The sequence below is a fragment of the Somniosus microcephalus genome, chromosome 2 (genome assembly GCF_052327205.1).
Source record: "Somniosus microcephalus isolate GS21.2 chromosome 2, FLI_Smic_1.0, whole genome shotgun sequence".
In the NCBI taxonomy this organism is placed as follows: domain Eukaryota; kingdom Metazoa; phylum Chordata; class Chondrichthyes; order Squaliformes; family Somniosidae; genus Somniosus; species Somniosus microcephalus.
The window spans coordinates 284,147,683-284,166,863 of record NC_140988.1 but is presented as its reverse complement, the minus strand read 5'-3'; the positions used below and the strand labels follow the sequence as shown (position 1 = coordinate 284,166,863).

General features: G+C 47.7%; 1 protein-coding gene across 12 annotated transcripts in view; it reads left to right on the top strand.

The window, feature by feature from the left end:
- unc13bb (unc-13 homolog Bb (C. elegans)) overlaps window positions 1–19,181 on the top strand; it is an 807,248-nt gene that overhangs the window by 657,397 nt on the left and 130,670 nt on the right. For all 12 annotated transcript variants that reach the window (XM_085972924.1, XM_085972914.1, XM_085972906.1 and 9 more), the window contains 3 exons: window positions 6,970–7,104; window positions 9,537–9,670; window positions 14,338–14,423. In XM_085972924.1, the coding sequence (XP_085829050.1) occupies window positions 6,970–7,104; window positions 9,537–9,670; window positions 14,338–14,423 (355 nt within the window). The remainder of the gene's footprint in view (window positions 1–6,969; window positions 7,105–9,536; window positions 9,671–14,337; window positions 14,424–19,181) is intronic.

The window sequence follows — 19,181 nt, the reverse complement described above, 5'->3', positions numbered from 1 at the left end:
CACCCTTTCCCATCTCTACCTCATTGTTGCCTACCACTGGGCCTGTGTTGTGTGTGGCCTGGCCATCTGCCTCACTGTGCGCCTCCAGCCATCCCAATTGTTCCTCGGAGAGCCCCCGGATACGCCACCTCCCTCCTTAAGCCTACTGCTCACTGTAGCTGCCACAGTCTGGCTCTCTGCTGCCCCTCTGAGGCCTGTAACCTCACAGGACCTGCGGGAAGGAGGGAGGAGGACAGTAGCATTATGTTTGTGTGTATGTGCTAGGCCGTTGTAGCAGAGCCTGGTCTCCAATCGTCTTGGATCCCCTTGCCATTGGACCAAGACCTTGCTCTGTCAAGTCCGTGTGGTAGCTGGTGTGCAACGGTCACCCCACGTTAAAAGAATTCACGCACAGGCATCTTCCACCCTTTAAAATGAAGTTTGGGACCGGGAACGTCAGGACCCTCATGGACAACCCCAACAGTGACAGACCGGAACGCTGTACTGCTATCGTTACTCGGGAGCTCAGACGTTTCGACATTCACATCGCCGCCCTAAGCGAGACCCGGCGGGCAGGGGAAGGCCAGCTCAAGGAGCAAGGTGGTGGTTACACCTTCTTCTGGAAAGGCAAACCTGAAGAAGAACGCCACCTCCACGGGGAAGGCTTCGCCATAAAAATGAATTGGTTGGGCGTCTCAGAGACTCTCCTAGCGGTATAAACGAGCACCTCATGACTCTTCAGCTCACCCTAGCCCGGAAGCAGTGCGCTACGGTCATCAGTGCGTACGCCCCAACACTGGAAGCCACAGACGAGACCAAAGAGGAATTCTACTCCAGCCTCGAACAATCCCTGTCGCAAGTCCCAACGGGCGACAAGCTGATCCTCCTTGGCGACTTCAACGCCAGAGTTGGAAAGGACACAGACCTCTGGGGAGGTGTGATCGGCAGAGAGGAGGTAGGGAAAGCCAACTCCAACGGTACCCTCCTCCTGTCGAAATGCTTAGAACATGGTCTTGTCATAACCAACACCTTGTTCCATCAGAGAGACAAGTACAAGGCTTCATGGCAGCACCCTCGCTCCAAGCACTGGCATCTGCTGGACTACGTCATCATCCGAGCGAGGGACCGCAAGGACGTCCGCATCACCCGCGCCATGACAGGAGCTGATGACTGCTGGACAGACCACCACCTAATCCGCTCTGTCATCTCCATCAATGTAGCCCCAAAACAGCGGCGGCAACAGAAACAATGCTGCAGAAAAATTAACGCTGGAGCACTCAAAGACCCCGCTAAGAAAGCCCTATTCAGCCTGCGCCTCACAAACAACCTGACGACTCCCAGTGATGCAGAGACACAGAGTGCCCACAGCACCTGGTCTGCATTCAAGGCCTCCATAATCAGCACCTGTGAAGAGATGCTCGGTCACTCGACCAGGAAACACCAAGACTGGTTCGATGAGAACAACCAGGAGATCCAGGAGCTAATAAGCCGCAAGCGCAAGGCATTCCTGATCTGGAAACAGCAACAGAACTCGAGAGCAAGAAAGCAGCTCTACAGAAGCCTGAAGGCTGAGGTCCAACAAAAAATTCGCAACCTAAAGAACAGATGGTGGGTGGAGAAAGCGCAGGAGATCCAGCAGCTAGCCGACAATCACGACGTGCGTGGATTCTTTAGCGCAGTTAAGATCATCTATGGCCCAAGCACCCAAGGCCCTACCCCACTGTGGGCCAAGAACGGAGAGGTACTCATCAAGGACAGAGAGGCGGTCAGTGCCCGCTGGAAGGAGCACTTCGAAGATCTCCTTAACCGCGACTCTGTCTTCGACGCGAGTGTCCTCAACTCCACCCCACAGCATGATACCCGCCACCATCTCAGCACAACCCCAGCCCGGCATGAGGTTGAAAAGGCCATCCAACAACTGAAGAACAACAAGGCCTCAGGAGCAGATGGAATCCCCGCCGAGGCACTAAAGCATGGCGGAGAAGCACTACTGGCGCGAATTCATGAACTCATTTCTCTTATCTGGAAGGAGGAGAGCATGCCAGGGGATCACAGAGATGCCGTAATTGTGACCATCTCCAAGAAAGGTGACAAGTCCGATTGCGGTAATTACAGAGGAGTTTCCCTGCTGTCTGCCACAGGGAAAGTCATCGCAAGAATCCTCCTCAATTGCCTTCTCCCAGTGGCCGAAGAGCTCCTCCCAGAGTCGCAATGCGGCTTCCACCCACTAAGGGGCACAATGGACATGATCTTCACCGCACGTCAATTACAAGAGAAATGCAGGGAACAGCACCAACCGCTGTACATGGCCGCCTTTGATCTCACAAAGGCCTCCGACACTGTCAACCGTGAGGGATTATGGAGTGCCCTCCTCAAATTCGGCTGCCCTCAAAAGTTTGTCACCATCCTCCGCCTGCTTCACGACGACATGCAAGCCGTGATCCTGACCAACGGTTCCATTGCAGACCCAATTCACGTACGAACCGGGGTCAAACAAGGCTGTGTCATCGCACCAACGCTCTTCTCGATCTTCCTTGAGCAGTGCTCCATCTCACCCTCAGTAAGCTCCCCACTGGAGTGGAGCTAATTTACAGAACAAACGGGAAACTGTTCAACCTCCGTCGCCTCCAGTCCAGATCCAAGGTCATCCCATCCTCTGTCGTCGAATTACAGTATGCAGACGACGCTTGCGTCTGCGCTCACTCGGAGGTCGAACTCCAAACCATCGTCCACACCTTCACCAAAGCATACGAGAGCATGGGCCTTACACTAAACATCCGTAAGACAAAGGTCCTATACCAACCTGCCCGCGCCACATAGTACTGCCCCCCGATAATCAAAATCTACGACAAGGCCTTGGACAATGTGGATCACTTTCCATACCCCAGGAGCCTACTGTCAACAAGGGCAGACGTCGACGATGAAGTCCAACACCGCCTTCAGTGTGCCAGTGCAGCCTTCGGTCACCTGAGGGAAAGTGTGTTTGAAGACCAGGACCTCAAACCCGGCACTAAGCTCATGGTCTACAGAGCAGCAGTGATACCCGCCCTGCTGTATGCCTCAGACATGGACCATTACAGCAGGCACCTCAAAGCACTGGAGAGGTACCACCAACACTGTCTCCGCAAGATCCTGCAAATCCATTGGCAGGATAGGCACACCAACGTCAGTGTTCTTGCTCAGGCCAACATCCCCAGCCTTGAAGCTTTGACCACGCTCAATCCGCTCCGATGGACGGGTCACATTGTCCGCATGCCCGATACGAGACTCCTAAAACAAGCGCTCTACTCGGAGCTCCGGCACGGCAAGAGAGCCCCAGGTGGGCAGAGGAAATGCTTCAAGGACACCCTCAAAGCCTCCTTGAAAAAGTGGAACATCCCCATCGACACCTAGGAATCCCTGGCCCAAGACCGCACAAAGTGGAGGAGAAGCATCCGGGAAGGCGCCGAATACCTCGAGTCTTTTCGCCGGGAGTAAGCGGAAGCCAAGCGCAGGCAGCGCAAGGAGCGCACATCAACCCAAGCACCCCACCCACCCGCCCCTTCAACCACCGTCTGCCCCACCTGTAACAGAGACTGCAGGTCCTGCATTGGACTCATCAGTCACCTGCGAACTCATTTTTAATGTGGAAGCAAGTCATCCTTGGTTCCGAGGGACTGCCTAAGAGGAGAGTAACTGCCAGTTCAGATCCAGCACTACTCTACAGTGTTGTTGGTCTCCTGGCTCATTCTCCCTCCTAGTTGTCCCCTGCCAGCTGAGCATGTGACTCCTCTCCCCTTTGCTCTCACCGCTGCTCCTTTGCTGCCTTCAATCAGCCACCCCAATGTGGGATGACATTACCCCACATTTAATTAAAATCACCAGAGACTGTGCAGAAACAGGCTCTCCGGGATAACTAATCTGACACAGGTGCTAGACTACTCACCGGATTTTTAAAAGTGCACTGCACTGTTTTTCCAGATCGAGTTGGAGCTGATTTTATAACTTTATTTCTTGTATATAATGAATTTATCACAATAATGATCCCTTCCTCCTCCCTCTGCCTCCTCTTCCACCTCTTGTCCCTCCCCTTCCACCTCTTATTCCTCCTTTGTCTTATCATAGAAACAGAAATTTATGGCACCGAAGGAGGTCATTTGGCCCATCATATCTGTGCCGGCCGAAAAAGAACTTTCCAGCCTAATCCCTCTTTCCAGCTCATGGTCCATAGCCTTGTAGGTTACGACACTCAAGTGCACATCCAAGTACTTTTTAAATGTGATGCGGGTTTGTGCCTCTACCACCCTTTCAGCCAGTGAGTTTCAGACCCCCACCACCCTCTGGGTGAAAATGTCTCCTCAACTCCCCTCTAATCCTTTTACCAATTACTTTAAATCTCTGCCCCATGGCTCTTGACCTTTCTGCTAAGGGAAATAGTTCCTTCTTATCCACTCTATCTAGGCCCCTCATCATTTTATATACCTCAACTGAATCTCCCTTCAGCCTCCTCTGTTTCAAAGAAAACATCCCTAGCCTATCCAACCTTTCCTCATAACTAAAATTCTCCAGTCCTGACAACATCCTCGTAAATCTCCTCTGTACCCTCCCTCCTCTTGTACCCTCTCTCCTCCCTTCGCTCTCTCTCTCTCTCTCCCTTCTCTCTCCTCTGTCCCCTCCTCTCCTTCCCTCTCCCTCCTCTCCTCACCACTCCCTATTTCCTCCATCTTTCCCCCCCCGAGTCACACCCCTTTTTCCACTTCCTTGTCTTACCTGCATCCCCTCCACACGTGTGCAATGCCACAACATTTAACCTATTGTTTTAAATCTGCCACATACTTCATACAGTAGTGTAATTGACTCAAATATTATAGCACTATTACATCAACGTTGGGTTTCTTCAATTGCTCTCAGTTGCCGTTCAATTAAAAGTGAAGAATTGCTTGCAGCTACATTTAGGTATTCAAATGAAGTGTCATTAAATTAAAAACATTATGTTCCTGTTGAGTGAGATGTTTTTTGCTGGTTAGAAATTGCAATGGGTTTTTATAAAGGATTCATTGCTTGGTCCCTGTGGCTGCTGGCACCACTTATTCTTCAGAAGTCCTTCCATCACATCTTCGCAGGACTGAGTTGGACCAACTGCTCAGGCTCCTACTGCTGCTCCCAATATTGTGTGCTTCTGCCTATGTATGTTCCTTGCACCAGCTCTCTTATTTGCAATTATGCCATGGATTTACCTTTCACCCTCCCCAGCTCCCTGAGCTTCACTGCTCATGGGTTTCATTTTGCCTGCTCCTCATTCCTTTCCTGGTCTGCTGGTGTGCACCACTAACACCCGAGGCCACAGCGTACCTCCACTGGACTACCTGGATCAACTTCTTCTGGTTCATTGTCGACTCTCCATTATTCCTTGGCCCTCTGATATTACTGAACAATCTCCAGCAGTGCGTCCACTGATACTCTATACCTTGAAGAGCTCCTGGATTCACTTCCTCTCTGCAACTGGCTTCAAACCTTGAACATTGGTTCATTAATGCTCCAAGCTGATTCCTGTCTACAAGTCAACTTCATCTCACCACTAGCCCTCACACTTCAACTTTGGAGTCTCTCATATAATTTTCTCCGTGTCCCCTGTTTACAACCAAGACCAATCTGCCCTAATCCCTGCCATGCCTCTGCAACTTGAATACCCTTCATGTTAATTTGTGTGCGCATTATGGCTGCTGCTTCAGATCCATTACTTCTATCTCCCATTTTTCTCTCTTGGCCTGACTCAGGCTCTTCTCTCCTGTCTCCCAGTCATGTCACCTTTAATTTCTCTCCTGTAAAGTTCTTTCCGCTATCCCAACCCCCATTCTTACTCATCACTACTCCTCTGCCTTCCTATTCTCCTGCTGCTGTCCCAGGCTTGAAACCCCCCCTGGATAAGCTCACAGCTATCCTCTGTGCCTCTTGGTATTCTTCAAAGGATGCTTCAAAGCACATATGGCTGCTTCCGTATCCTATCTGCCCCATCCTCCTCTCATGTCGATCTTCCCACCCAGCATATCCACTGGGGACTGATCTCACCAACTTTCTTCCTATTCCACTCATCCACCCTACCACTGTCCCTTCGGACTATGCTTTTGGATCAACAGAACTGCCCCTTGCTGCATTTCCCTCCAGAATTCCATTCATTCACGAACAAGGCCCTTGCCATCCACAACCTTATTGTGGACAATTGCATTGGCTTTATGGTTTTGGCTGAATCTTGGCTCACAGATGGCAAGCCCTTGCCCTTCACTGAGCATTCCCGTCTGGCTATACTTTCCACCATCTATCCCATCCAAGCCACTGCTATGGTGGTGTGGCCCTTATTACCAAATCACGTCTTTGTCTTTCTCCCTACTCCTCTGGCACCTTCTCCTCCTTTGAGAGCCAGACTATGACCGTAAAAAGGGGCAGTACTCACCTGATCTGGGTCTCACCCTAGGTTTCTCATCCCGATCTGGATTATGCACAATTGCACAAAATATTCTAAGGAATTTCGGGGCTCAGTTATATATGAAGTGTAACTAAGGCTGTTTCTATCTGCCTTTTGGCAGATTTGTTGTGTGCTGTGGAGAGCTGCATGATAGCATCCTGTCTAATTTCCAGTTGACAACATATCAAACCACCTAAGGACAATTGGTTTTGAAAAAAAATCTTTATTGGTCCTCACTGTAGGGTGTACTCAGCCAGTTTTTAATGTCACAATATGAGTATTTTGACAAGTATGGTTTTATAGTACAGTAATATGACAACTACAACCGTGTCCTGCACCACATGGAGTGATCCCTGTAGTCATTTGATTTCCGTTCAATATAACATTGTTACTATCTTTTTAGCTGTGCTGAGTTTAATTAAAAATGTTAAATATCAATATTTTTTATTTGCTTTTCCCTCTAATTTTGTTTGAACCTGGTACAAATATTAATTTCCAAGTAATAACACAGAAAAAAAGTGAAAAGTCTATAACTCTTTTTTGTTTAGGTGCAAGAATTGCAGAGCCCACCTCGAGCCAGTCAAGTGGTGAAGGACTGTGTGAAAGCTTGCCTCAATTCCACCTATGAATATATTTTCAACAACTGCCATGAACTGTACAGTCGAGAGTATCAGACTGATCCAGTAAGTGTCAAATTTAATAATTACATTGCAAGCTAACAAAATATTTCAAGCTTTAAAGGTTAAGGATGTGTGAAGTGTTCAGTATTTAGGGTACAATTCTAATCTTCCTGCATTGTATATAAGATATGCCATTATAGCAAGGCAAAACTGTGACCGTGGAAGCAAGTTTGGGAAACTTAATGTATACAGCTTGCATAAATAAGCAGAGTAAAGCCATTACTTCAGTTTGCAAAACAGATGGCAAAAGAGCCAGTGACCCAACTGAAATCAATAAAGAATTTGTCAGCTAAGATACCTCCCTCTATAGCTTGGAGGTTAGGGCAGAAAACAAAATGATTACTAGCTGACTGCTCATTTCCCTCCTAAGAAAAGCTCACAGGGACTTGATACCCCAATCTACCCAGTAAAATTCAAAAGAAGTATCGAAAGCCTGTAATCAAGTTGAGCCCTTAAACCAGACAAATTTCCCATTGAATTCCACAGAACCCAAACTGACCCTTCCCCTGACTCGGCTCTTTAATGACATATTGCCTCAATTCAGCCACAACAGAATCTTTAATCTATGAAAAACATCCAAGGTGCTTCATAGAGGAGAAACGGTCAGCAAGCAGGAGTACAAGAGTATAAATCTTTCCTTAAAAAAAAGAAATATAACATATAGCTCTGAAATTCATCAACGGTATATAGCACTATTCTCACCTAATAAAATAGGGAAATAATATGGTGTAATTTTGATTTGATGGTAGTATTTAATTCTCTTGAGCATATTAGGGAAATGATATCGTGAGTAAGAACTGGTTTTGGTTTGCACACTGCAAGAATATTTTTTAAAGTTCGGGTTCAATGCTTGCTCTGTGCAATTTGCTGATCTTGGTCAGAATGGTGAAAAGGATGTAAAAATTGGCCTCAGCTTACATGCGTTTGGAAATGGAAAATCACTCAGTGCTTATGTTCCTGGTAACCATCCTCGATAGAAACACCCAAGTGAGGACAGATCCACTACAAGCCCACTGACTCCCACAGCTACCAGGACTACACTTCCTCCCATCCCGCTTCCTGTAAGGACTCTATTCCATTCTCCCAGCTTCTCCATCTTCGCCACATCTGTTCTGCTTCCTTTTTCCTCAACCGAGGATTCCCCTCTACCGTGTTTGGCATGGCCCTCGACCGTGTCCGTTCCATTTCCCGCACTTCTGCTCTCACCCCTTCCCCTCCCTCCCAGAACCATGATAGATTTCCCCTTGTCCTCACCTTTCACCCCACCAGCCTCCACATTCAACAGATCATCCTCCGCCATTTCTGCCACCTCCAGCGTGATCCCAGCACCAAACGCATCTTCCCCTCTCCTCCCCTTTCAGCATTCCGAAGGGACAGCTCCCTCCGCAACACCCTGGTCCACTTCTTAATCACTCCCAACAGCCCCATTCCTCCCCACGGCACCTTCCCGTGCAAGCGCAGGAGATGCAACACCTGCCCTTTTAACTCCTCCCTTCCCACTGTCCAGGGCCCCAAACACCCCTTCCAGGTGAAACATCGATTTACTTGTGCTTCTTGCAATTTGGTATACTGTATTCGCTGCTCACGATGCGATCTCCTCTATATTGGGGAGACCAAACGCAGATTGGGTGACTGCTTTGCGGAATACCTCCATTCAGTCCGTAAGGGTGACCCCGAGCTTCCAGTCGCCTGTCAATTTAATTAACCGCTCCATTCCCACTCTGACCTCTCTGTCCTTGGCCTCTTACACTGTTCCAATGAAGCTCAACGTAAGCTCGAGGAACAGCACCTCATCTTTCGATTAGGCACTTTACAGCCTTCTGGACTCGACATTGAGTTCAACAATTTCAGACTATAACCCCTGCCCCTATTTTTTCAGGCGGCAGCTGTTGATGATTCTGCCGTCCCCATTTGCAACATTTAACCTCTCCTGCCTTCCATCCGATCACAGACCGTCCCTTTTATTCCTTCCTCCCCTCCCCCTTTCCCTGTCTCTGCACCTGCTTAAAACCTGTTACATCTCTAACTGTTTCCAGTTCTGCCAAAGGGTCACAAACCTGAAACGTTAACTCTGTTTCTCTCTTCACGGATGCTGCCTGGCCTGCTGAGTGTTTCCAGCATTTTCTGTTATTTCAGGATTGGGTGTAATGCTTCCACAGTGGAATAGACTATTAATACTATCATGTTTGCATATGAAGAATGGCAATTTGCGTAGTGAAACTATATCTCAGCGAGGAGGGGTAAAGGGGAGAAAATTGGTAATATTAAAAAAAAAAGTAACTTTCGTGCTCATCGAGGTGCAGGATGTTAGTACTGGGCAATGGAACACTAAAGTGCAACTAATGAGTTGGCAAGTTTCAGCTATGCATTTCTTCAGCTCCATACAACTTGTCTTTTCAATATTTTGAATGCTACGTATGTTTCTTCTTTCGTAGAACAAAAAGCAAGAACTGCCTCCTGAGGAGCAGGGACCCAGTATAAAGAATTTGGATTTCTGGCCTAAGCTCATCACTCTTATAGTCTCCATTATTGAAGAGGATAAGAATTCATACACCCCAGTCCTTAATCAGTAAGCAGGACTCACTTTAATAATTAATGTACAGTAATGAAAACAGTTTAATCTCCTGAGCTGGCATGCTAATGGATCAAGTACATTTCATGAAAAATGAAAGAGATCTGGGGGCCCTAATTGACAGCAAGGTAGAAGCTATCGCAGCAATGCACAGTGGCATTAAGTAAAGCAAATCAGATGCTAGGATGTATTAAAAGATCAATATTGAATCGAAATACCCTGTAGTGAGGTAATCGTGTCACATTATAAATCATTGATGCGACCACACTTCGAATACTGTGTACAATTCTGGTCAGCGCAGTTCAATAAGGATATTGTAGCCATTGAAAGAATACAGAAGCGAGCAAGCAAAATAATTGACAGGATGGAGGCATTGGATTATGAGGAGTGATTATGTAACTTGGGCATGTTCTCAATGGAAAAGAGAAGGTTGAGAAGTGATGTGATTGCTGTTTTAAGGATTCGAAAGAGACTAAATAATGTAGAACATGACCAGTTGTTTCATCTTGTCCAGAACACTAGAACCAGAGGATACGGCCTGAGCTCGAAGGAAAGAAAAAAAGGCTTGCATTTATATAGTGCTTTTCATGACCATCAGACATCCCAAAGCACTTTACAGCCAATGAAGCACTTTTTGAAGTGTAATCACTGTTGTAATGTAGGAAATGCAGCAGCCAATTTGCACACAGCAAACTCCCAGAAACAGCAATGTGATAATGACCAGATAATGGCCTAGAAATTTGGAGGTTTAGCGCCAGCCGCTAACACCATAATCGGGCGAAAAAATGGCGGCTGCCACTCTTCTGCCAGCTGGCGGCGGGTCCCGCAACGGCCGCCATTTTTGGATGGCCGGTAGCACTGCCGATATCGGTGATCACTAAAATCATGGAAATGATGCAGATCGTGACGTCAGTGAGTGTGCAACGCTCAGTTGATGCCCAATCTGCGAGTTTTGATTTTGCCGCTCCACTTAGTACGACAAGCTAAGCAAGTATTAACAAGCAAGAAGGAGGCTCCAGCAGCGGTATTTAAAGGGATCATGAGCAACTACTTGTACCTGACATGTTTAGTCAGTTTGACTGGCTCTCCGCAACTTTCTCCAACTCCAGCAGCTTTATAAACTTCTTGCAAGGAGTTGATCACAGAACTCTACCACCTCCTGCAACCAGACCTGCAGCCTGAGAGCAGGGCGACCACGGCCCTCCCAGTGGCAGTCAAGATCACCATGCTGGGCTGCTGCGACACCCGGCAAGCCCCGATCAACAGTGGTAAACTCAGCCACAATGACAGCAGTGTGAGTATGGGTGGCATCAAGTTGAGACTGCATGAGAGCCGTCTGAGCTTCGGCTGCAGCACTAAGATGGCGGGTCGCTTCCGCCTGTGCTGCAATGGCAGCCGCGACATCACCCATCACATGCACCATCACGTTTGGGTCGACACGGTCTCTTTGGGAGTCTTCCATCATTTCTAGCCTGGAAAACCTGGGCTCCAAGCTCTACGCAGAACCCTGCGCAATGTTGGAGTTGGACTCCTCCATGCTTCTTGACATTGCCAAGTAGCTCTCTGGCAGGCTTGCCATTGCACCTAGCAGTTTGGTGTGCATGCCCATCACCCTTCTTCTGAAGGCCACCCCATCAAGATCCTCATCTCAGTCCTGTGCAGACCAACTCGCCCGCAAACTCGCCCTCCGGGGAACTGGCCCCCGAGCTACCCTTCCCCCTGGCCTTGCGGCAGCCCGCTCATTCCCAGTGCCTCACCCTGTGCAGATCCCATTACTGAACTAGCTTCTAAAGTACGCGCAGTGCCAGTTTCTGAGCTGCTGTCTGCAAGTGACAGATGCAGTGAAGCTGTGTCTTCTTCTCCCCCCTCGCGCTCGTGCATTGGGGACAAGCTGCTCGGGTGTTTGTTGTTGATTATTTGAAAGCAGAAAGGCACAAGAGTCGAGTTACGGTGAGGGCAGGGGTGGGAAGTAAGATATGCATACATGCAGCTTGAAAATGAGAAGAGAATGTGGGAAGAGGGGGAAGTGGGATGTGAGAAGAAGGATTAGGAATGACCATACTGTTGTCGTCCCCAAGGGGTTCAACCTCGCCAGTTGCCATGGCCTCTATAATTTGCCACCCAATTATGTCCAGCACACACTCCTCTGGCTGGCTGAGGTCGTGGATATCAGCCTGCCCCCCGCCTGTCTGCCGCTGCTCCATCCGTTTATGTGTGACTTTGGCCTGCAAGAGAAAGAAAAGTTTGTAAGTGAGTGTGGTGCAATGTGTTTGGGTGATGTGCCTGCCATAGTTGAATAGCTGTCAGTGTGTGCAAGATGTGTGTGTGAGTGTTGCAGCAGTGGTAAATTGTGAGGGTGAAGTGAAACTATGATTGTGAGGTCTGTGTGGTGATAGGTAGAGATTGTTGGTAGGTGAGTGCTGGGGGTGCATTGAGCAGTGTGTGAGCCTTGTGGTGCAGATGGTGGGATATGGTATTATCTGAGGCCTTTACTCACCTTCAGGTCATTAAACTTCTTTCGGCACTGGATGGCTGACCTTGGCACCACAGTGCTGGCTGTGACATGGGTGGCTATCTCCTGCCACAGCCTTCGCGAGGTTTGTGGCAAAGGCTTCCTTCCAGCGTGTGGGAAGAGGACAGCCTGCCTCCCCGGCCACAACCAGCACCTCAAGAGCTGCATCAGAAAATCTGTGGGCTCTTTCGCTTTGACGCTCCTCCATGGCTTTGCACTACCACCTTCTTCTTGCAGCTACAGTTCTGATTTGCTTGACAATGAGGTGCTGTAGCATCAATGCATCTCCCCTTTAAGTACTGAATAAAGCCTGTGCCACACACGGCTAGGAATTAGACTGGACCTGATATTGGTCCACCTGTTAAGCATTAAGCCAATGAGCAGCAGTTTTAGCGCTGAAATCAAGACTATAATCATGTTAGTGAGGACTGACCACGAATTTTGCGTTGGCGCAGCTTAACATTGTTGGGCCTTAACACTGCCCGTTTCATGGCCATATCCAATTTCTAGGCTAATCTGTTTTAGTGATGTTGATTGAGGGATAAATATTGGCCAGGACACTGGGGATAACTCCCTTGCTGTTCTTCAAAATAGTGCCATGGGATCTTTTACGTCCACCTGAGAGAGCAGATGAGTCCTCAGTTTAGCGTCTCATCCGAAAAATGGCACCTCTGACAGTGCAGTGCTCCCTCATACTGCACTGGAGTGTCAGCCTAGATTTTTGTCCTCAAGTCTCTGGAGTAGGACTTGAACCCACAACCTTCTGACTCGGAGGCGAGGGTGCATTAGGCAGGGGGGTGGGCTGCAGTTTTGCCGTCGGGAAAGCCGGAAGAACGGGTTTTCCTCAGGTCCTGCCAAATTTAACGGCAGAACCTGATTACCATTATGGACTCCATTTCCTAGCAGCCAGACAGATTGAGAGACTGGCTGGCTGTTGGGCGGGTAGGCCTGCGGCACCAGGCCGAATCCAAGGAGCAGAGGAGGGAGGGAGAGTTCATGGGTTGGTGGGGGCGGGGGGCATCCATGGGGGGGCCAGAGAGGTCAGGGGTCAGGACATCGGAGGGGCCCAGAGAAGTCAGGGTTTGAGGGGGACATCGATGGGGGGCTTGGAGAAATCCGGGGTCATGGGGGAGAAGATCATGGGGGGCTGGAGAAATCGGGGGGGAGGCTGGAGTGATCGGGGAGGGGGGTGAAGATTGCGAGGGGGGTGCTGGAGAGATTGGGGGAGAAGGGGTGAAGATCACGGGGGACCGGAGAAATCGGGTCATGGGGGAAAAGATCGCAGAGGGCCGGAGAGATCGGGGGAGGAGTGGAGAAGATTGTGGGGTGCCGGAGAGATCGGGGGAGGAGGCATGAGGATCGCGGGGGAGGCTGGAGAGATTTGGGGAGGAGGGGAGAAGATTGTGGGGAGCCAGAGAGATCGGGGGGGGAGGGGAAAAGATCGCGGGGGGGGGATGGAGAGATCAGGGGAGAAGGGGCTGAAGATCGGGGCGGGATCGTGGAGGACATGGGGGGTACTGGGAGGAGATCGTGGGCCGTGGAGGACATCGGGAGGCATCGGATCGCGTGGGGGGGTCCAATCGCTTGCTTGACGTGCCAGGACTTTGTCGGGTCAGCTGGGTTGAGATTGAATAAATCCTGTTCTGATAAGATGACTGGCTCATTCCTGCATTTCCTACATTACAATAGTGACTACACTTCAAAAGCACTTCATTGGCTGTAAAGTGCTTAGGGACGTGCTGAAAGGTGCTCTATAAATGCAAGTCTTCCTCTTTTTTCATGGTCATTTGCACTGTCTGCTTTTTTTTTCTTATTTTTGAACTTTGTAAGGATTTTATTTTACAACTGAGTAGCTTGTTGGGCCACTTCAGAAGGCATTAAGAATCTAGCATGTAGTATTGGGCTGGAGTTGTGTGTAGGCCAAACTGGGTAGGGATGGAAAGCTCCCTTTGCTGAAGGACATCAGTGAACCAGTTGAGTTTTTATGACAATCTAGCAGCTTTCCTGGTTACTTTTGTGGTACCAGTTCATAAAGTACTAGATTTGTTGCACAAACTAGATATTTTGGCTAAATACTGTATCTGTTTTGTGTACCTAACCAATTTTGTCCCCGAGTTCGATTTCTCTCAAATTACATTTCCCTTAATTTCAGGTTTCCTCAGGAGCTCAATGTAGGCAAGATAAGTGCAGAAGTAATGTGGAACTTATTTGCGCAGGACATGAAATATGCCATGGAAGGTACCTGTTAAGCTCAAACTCTCATTTTATTTGAATAGTGATACAGTAAGGAACCACTTTTTCTATTTTTCCAATTTTAAAAAGGAGCAACAATCAGAATTATTTTCTCTGCATTAGTTAGCCTCTGAGATAACCATACTGGAATATCTGCAGCATGGAGTGTATGTAATGTCACTGCTGTACTATTTCTAATTGATAAATCTTGGCAATTATATTGTCACCATATCCACATTTTCTGGACGTGAGTTTCTCTTTTCTTTAAATACGCAACTGGCAATTTGTGGACAGAACAGTAGTTCTATTATATAGTACAGTAAAGAAATAAAAACTCAGCAGTTTTTCAGGTTATTTTCTACAAATTTTCTTTCTAATTTTACAAATTTTCCACTTTTCTGTTTCCCTCTTCTAACTCCTCTACTTACATCCCTTCTGTCTTGGAAAAAAAAAGGCTGAGGGGTTCTGGTTGCCATATTATAAAAAGCATATAGAGGCACTTTTCAACCTCATGCCGGGCTGGGGTTGTGCTGAGATGGTGGCGTGTAGCATGCTGTGGGATGGAGTTCAGGACACTCGTGTCGAAGACAGAGTCGTGGTTAAGGAGATCTTCGAAGTGCTCCTTCCAGCGGGCACTGACTGCCTCTCTGTCCTTGATGAGTACCTCTCCGTTTTTGGCCCGCAGTGGGGTAGGGCCATGGGTGCTTGGGCCGTAGGCGGTCTTGACTGCGCTAAAGAATCCACGCACGTCGTGGTTGTCGGCTAGCTGTTGGATCTCCTGCGCTTTCTCCACCCACCATCTGTTCTTTAGGTTGCGAGTTTTTTGTTGGACCTCGGCCTTCAGGCTTCTGTAGAGCTGCTTTCTTGCTCTCGAGTTCTGTTGCTGCTTCCAGATCAGGAATGCCTTGCGCTTGCGGCTTATTAGCCCCTGGTTCTCCTGGTTGTTCTCGTCGAACCAGTCTTGGTGTTTCCTGGTCGAGTGATCGAGCGTCTCTTCACAGGTGCTGATTATGGAGGCCTTGAGTGCAGACCAGGCGCTGTGGACATTCTGTGTCTCTGCATCACTGGGAGTCGTCAGGTTGGTTGTGAGGCGCAGGCTGAATAGGGCTTTCTTAGCGGGGTCTTTGAGTGCTCCAGCATTGATTTTCCTGTGGCATTGTTTCTGTTGCCGCTGCTGTTTTGGGGCTACATTGATGGAGATGACAGAGCAGATTAGGTGGTGGTCTGTCCAGCAGTCATCAGCTCCTGTCATGGCGTGGGTGATGCGGACGTCCTTGCGGTCCCTCGCTCGGATGATGACGTAGTCCAGCAGATGCCAGTGCTTGGAGCGAGGGTGCTGCCATGAAGCCTTGTACTTGTCTCTCTGACAGAACAAGGTGTTGGTTATGACAAGACCATGTTCTAAGCATTTCAACAGGAGGAGGGTACCATTGGAATTGGCTTTCCCTACCCCCTCTCTGCCAATCACACCTCCCCAGAGGTCTGTGTCCTTTCCAATTCTGGCGTTAAAGTCGCCAAGGAGGATCAGCTTGTCGCCCATTGGAACTCAGGACAAGGATTGTTTGAGGCTGGAGTAGAATTCCTCTTTGGTCTCGTCTGTGGCTTCCAGAGTTGGGGCGTACGCACTGATGACCGTAGCGCACTGATTCCGGGCTAGGGTGAGCCGAAGAGTCATGAGGCGCTCATTTATACCGCTAGGGGAGTCTCTGAGATGCCCAACCAGTTCATTTTTTATGGCGAAGTCCATTGGCAGGATAGGCGCACCAACGTTAGTGTTCTTGCTCAGGCCAACATCACCAGCATCGAAGCTTTGACCACACTCAATCAGCTCCGATGGACAGGTCACATTGTCCGCATGCCCAATACGAGACTCCCAAAACAAGCTCTCTACTCGGAGCTCCAGCATGGCAAGAGAGTCCCAGGTGGGCAGAGGAAACGCTTCAAGGACACCCTCAAAGCCTCCTTGAAAAAGTGTAACATCCCCACCGACACCTGGGAATCCCTGGCCCAAGACCACTCAAAGTGGAGGAGAAGCATCCGGGAAGGCGCCGAACACCTCGAGTCTCTTCGCCGGGAACAAGCGGAAGCCAAGCGCAGGCAGCGCAAGGAGCGCATGTCAACCCAAGCACCCCACCCACCCGCCCCTTCAACCACCATCTGCCCCACCTGTGACAGAGACTGTAGGTCCCGCATTGGACTCATCAGTCACCTGCGAACTCATTTTTAATGTGGAAGCAAGTCATCCTCGGTTCCGAGGAACTGCCTAAGAAGAAGAGATAGAGGCACTGGAGAGGGTGCAGAGAAGATTTACAAGGATGATACCAGACATGCGAGGGTATACGTATCAGGAAAGGAAGAACAGGCTGGGTCTCTTTTCTCTTGAAAAAATAAGGCTAAGGGATGACCTAAAAGAGATCTTTAAAATTATAAAAGGTTTTGATAGAGTAGATAGAGAGAGAATGTTTCCACTTGTGGGGAAGAGTATAACTAGAGGCCATCAATATAAGATAGTCACCAAGAAATCCAATAGGGTATTCAGAAGAAACTTCTTTACCCAAAGAGTGGTGAGAATGTGGAATTCACTACCACAGGGAGTGGTTGAAGCGAATAGTATAGACGCATTTAAGGGGAGGCTGGACAAGCATATGAGGGAGAAGGGAATAGAGGGTTATACTGATAGAGTTAGATCAGAAAAGATGGGAGGAGGCGCGAGTGGAGCATGGACTGCTTGGGCTGAATGGCCTGTTTCTGTGCTGTATATCCTATGTAATCCTATCCTTAGTTTAGGATAGGAAAACCCAGCCTGTAGACATCACCAGAAAGCCATTGTTCAACCTGCTAGAGCAGTGTCGGAGAGGATCTCTTTCTATACTCGCTTTTCCACTTTCAGGAAACTCAGCCAAGGCTGGCAGATTACCCCTGCAGGAGATTAAAAAGTGTAAATACTATTCAGGACTGGGATTTGAACTTGCCTCTCCAAGTTGAGACTTAATTGCTCTGCTACTAGGCAACTAGGTTGTCTTCTTATGATGAAATTTTCTGCTTCACTGTATTTAAATAAAGCCACTATAGTTGGAAGGATTTGAAGCTTCAAATTTTATTTTACTATATACAGATGCTGTTCTATTTCATTAACTCATCTGTCTGATACATAATTCATATTCATTTTGACTGTGAGTATGTTTAAGTGTATTTGGAAAGTGTTAGTCATAACCATTTCTAATCTGACAATTTTATTCTTAGAACAATTTTCTTAAGTCATTTTGATGTTTAAAAAATGCACTAGGGGTATAATGCTTATCATCCCTGAATAAGTTAACATATTTTCTTTATATTTCTTTGACAAAAGCTTATTTCTTACATCCTGATTTATATAGTATGATGTAAAGTATAATTGATATTTTGCACTTTCAGACCTAGTGGTGACTTTTATCAGTAATTAGATTTAATGACATTTCCTGAGTTGCCTTAATAGAATTTTGGTACTGATGCTTAGAGCTAATTGCTTCACCGCTGACCGCAAAATCCGGGCCAATATGATCGAAGACATTGTGGACTGGATGAATAAAACTGAGCATATTTTTAATTTATGAAGTCATGACAGCATTTTGGATAAGATACTGGAACTACAGAGTGTTTGCTAGTGCTCTGGGGGAGGGTTTAAACTAAAATGGCAGGGGGTTGGGAACCTGAGCAGGGGGACAGAGGAAAGGGAAACAAGGATAAAAGCAAAAGATAGGAAGGAGAAAAACAAAAGTGGCAGTCAGAGAAATCAACAGTTTAAATCAAACATGGCCACAATAAATAATAATTCTAATAGGTCTAAGAGCATTAAAAAAACAAGCCTGAAGGCTTTGTGTCTTAATGCGAGGAGCATTCGTAATAAGGTGGATGCATTAGCTGCGCAAATAGAGGTAAACGAATATGATTTGATTGGGATTACAGATACATGGCTCCAGGGTGGCGAAGGTTGGGAACTCAACATCCAGGGGTATTCAATATTCAGGAAAGATAGGCAAAAAGGAAAGGGAGGTGGGGTAGCATTACTGGTTAAAGAAGGGATTAACAGAATTGTAAGGAAGGATATTAGCTCTGATGATGTGGAATCTGTATGGGTAGAACTGAGAAATACCAAGGGGCAGAAAACGTTAGTGGGAGTGGTATATAGACCTCCAAACAGTAATGCGGAGGTTGGGGATGGCATTAAAAGGGTAGTTAGAGAAGCGTGCAAAAAGGGTACAGCAGTTATCATGGGTGACTTTAATCTACATATAGATTGGGCTAACAAAATTAATAACAATACTGTGGAGGAGGATTCCTGGAGTGTTTACGGGATGGTTTCCTGGACCAATATGTCGAGGAACCAACCAGAGATCAGGCCATCTTAGACTGGGTATTCTGTAACGAGAAAGGATTCATTAGCAATCTTGTTATACGAGACCCGTTGGGTCGGAGCGATCATAATATGATCGAATTCTTCATTAAGATGGAGAATGAAGTAGTTGACTCAGAGACTAGGGTCCTGAATTTAAATAAAGGAAACTACGATGGTCTGAGGCGCGAATTGGGTAGGATTGATTGGGGAATGTCACTCAAAGGGTTAACGGTGGATAGGCAATGGCAAACATTCAAAGACTGCATGGATGAACTACAGAATTTGTTCATCCCAGTTTGGCATAAAAATAAAACAAAAAAGGTGACTCAACCGTGGCTAACGAGGGAAATTAGGGATAGCATAAGATCCAAGGAGAGGACATATAAATT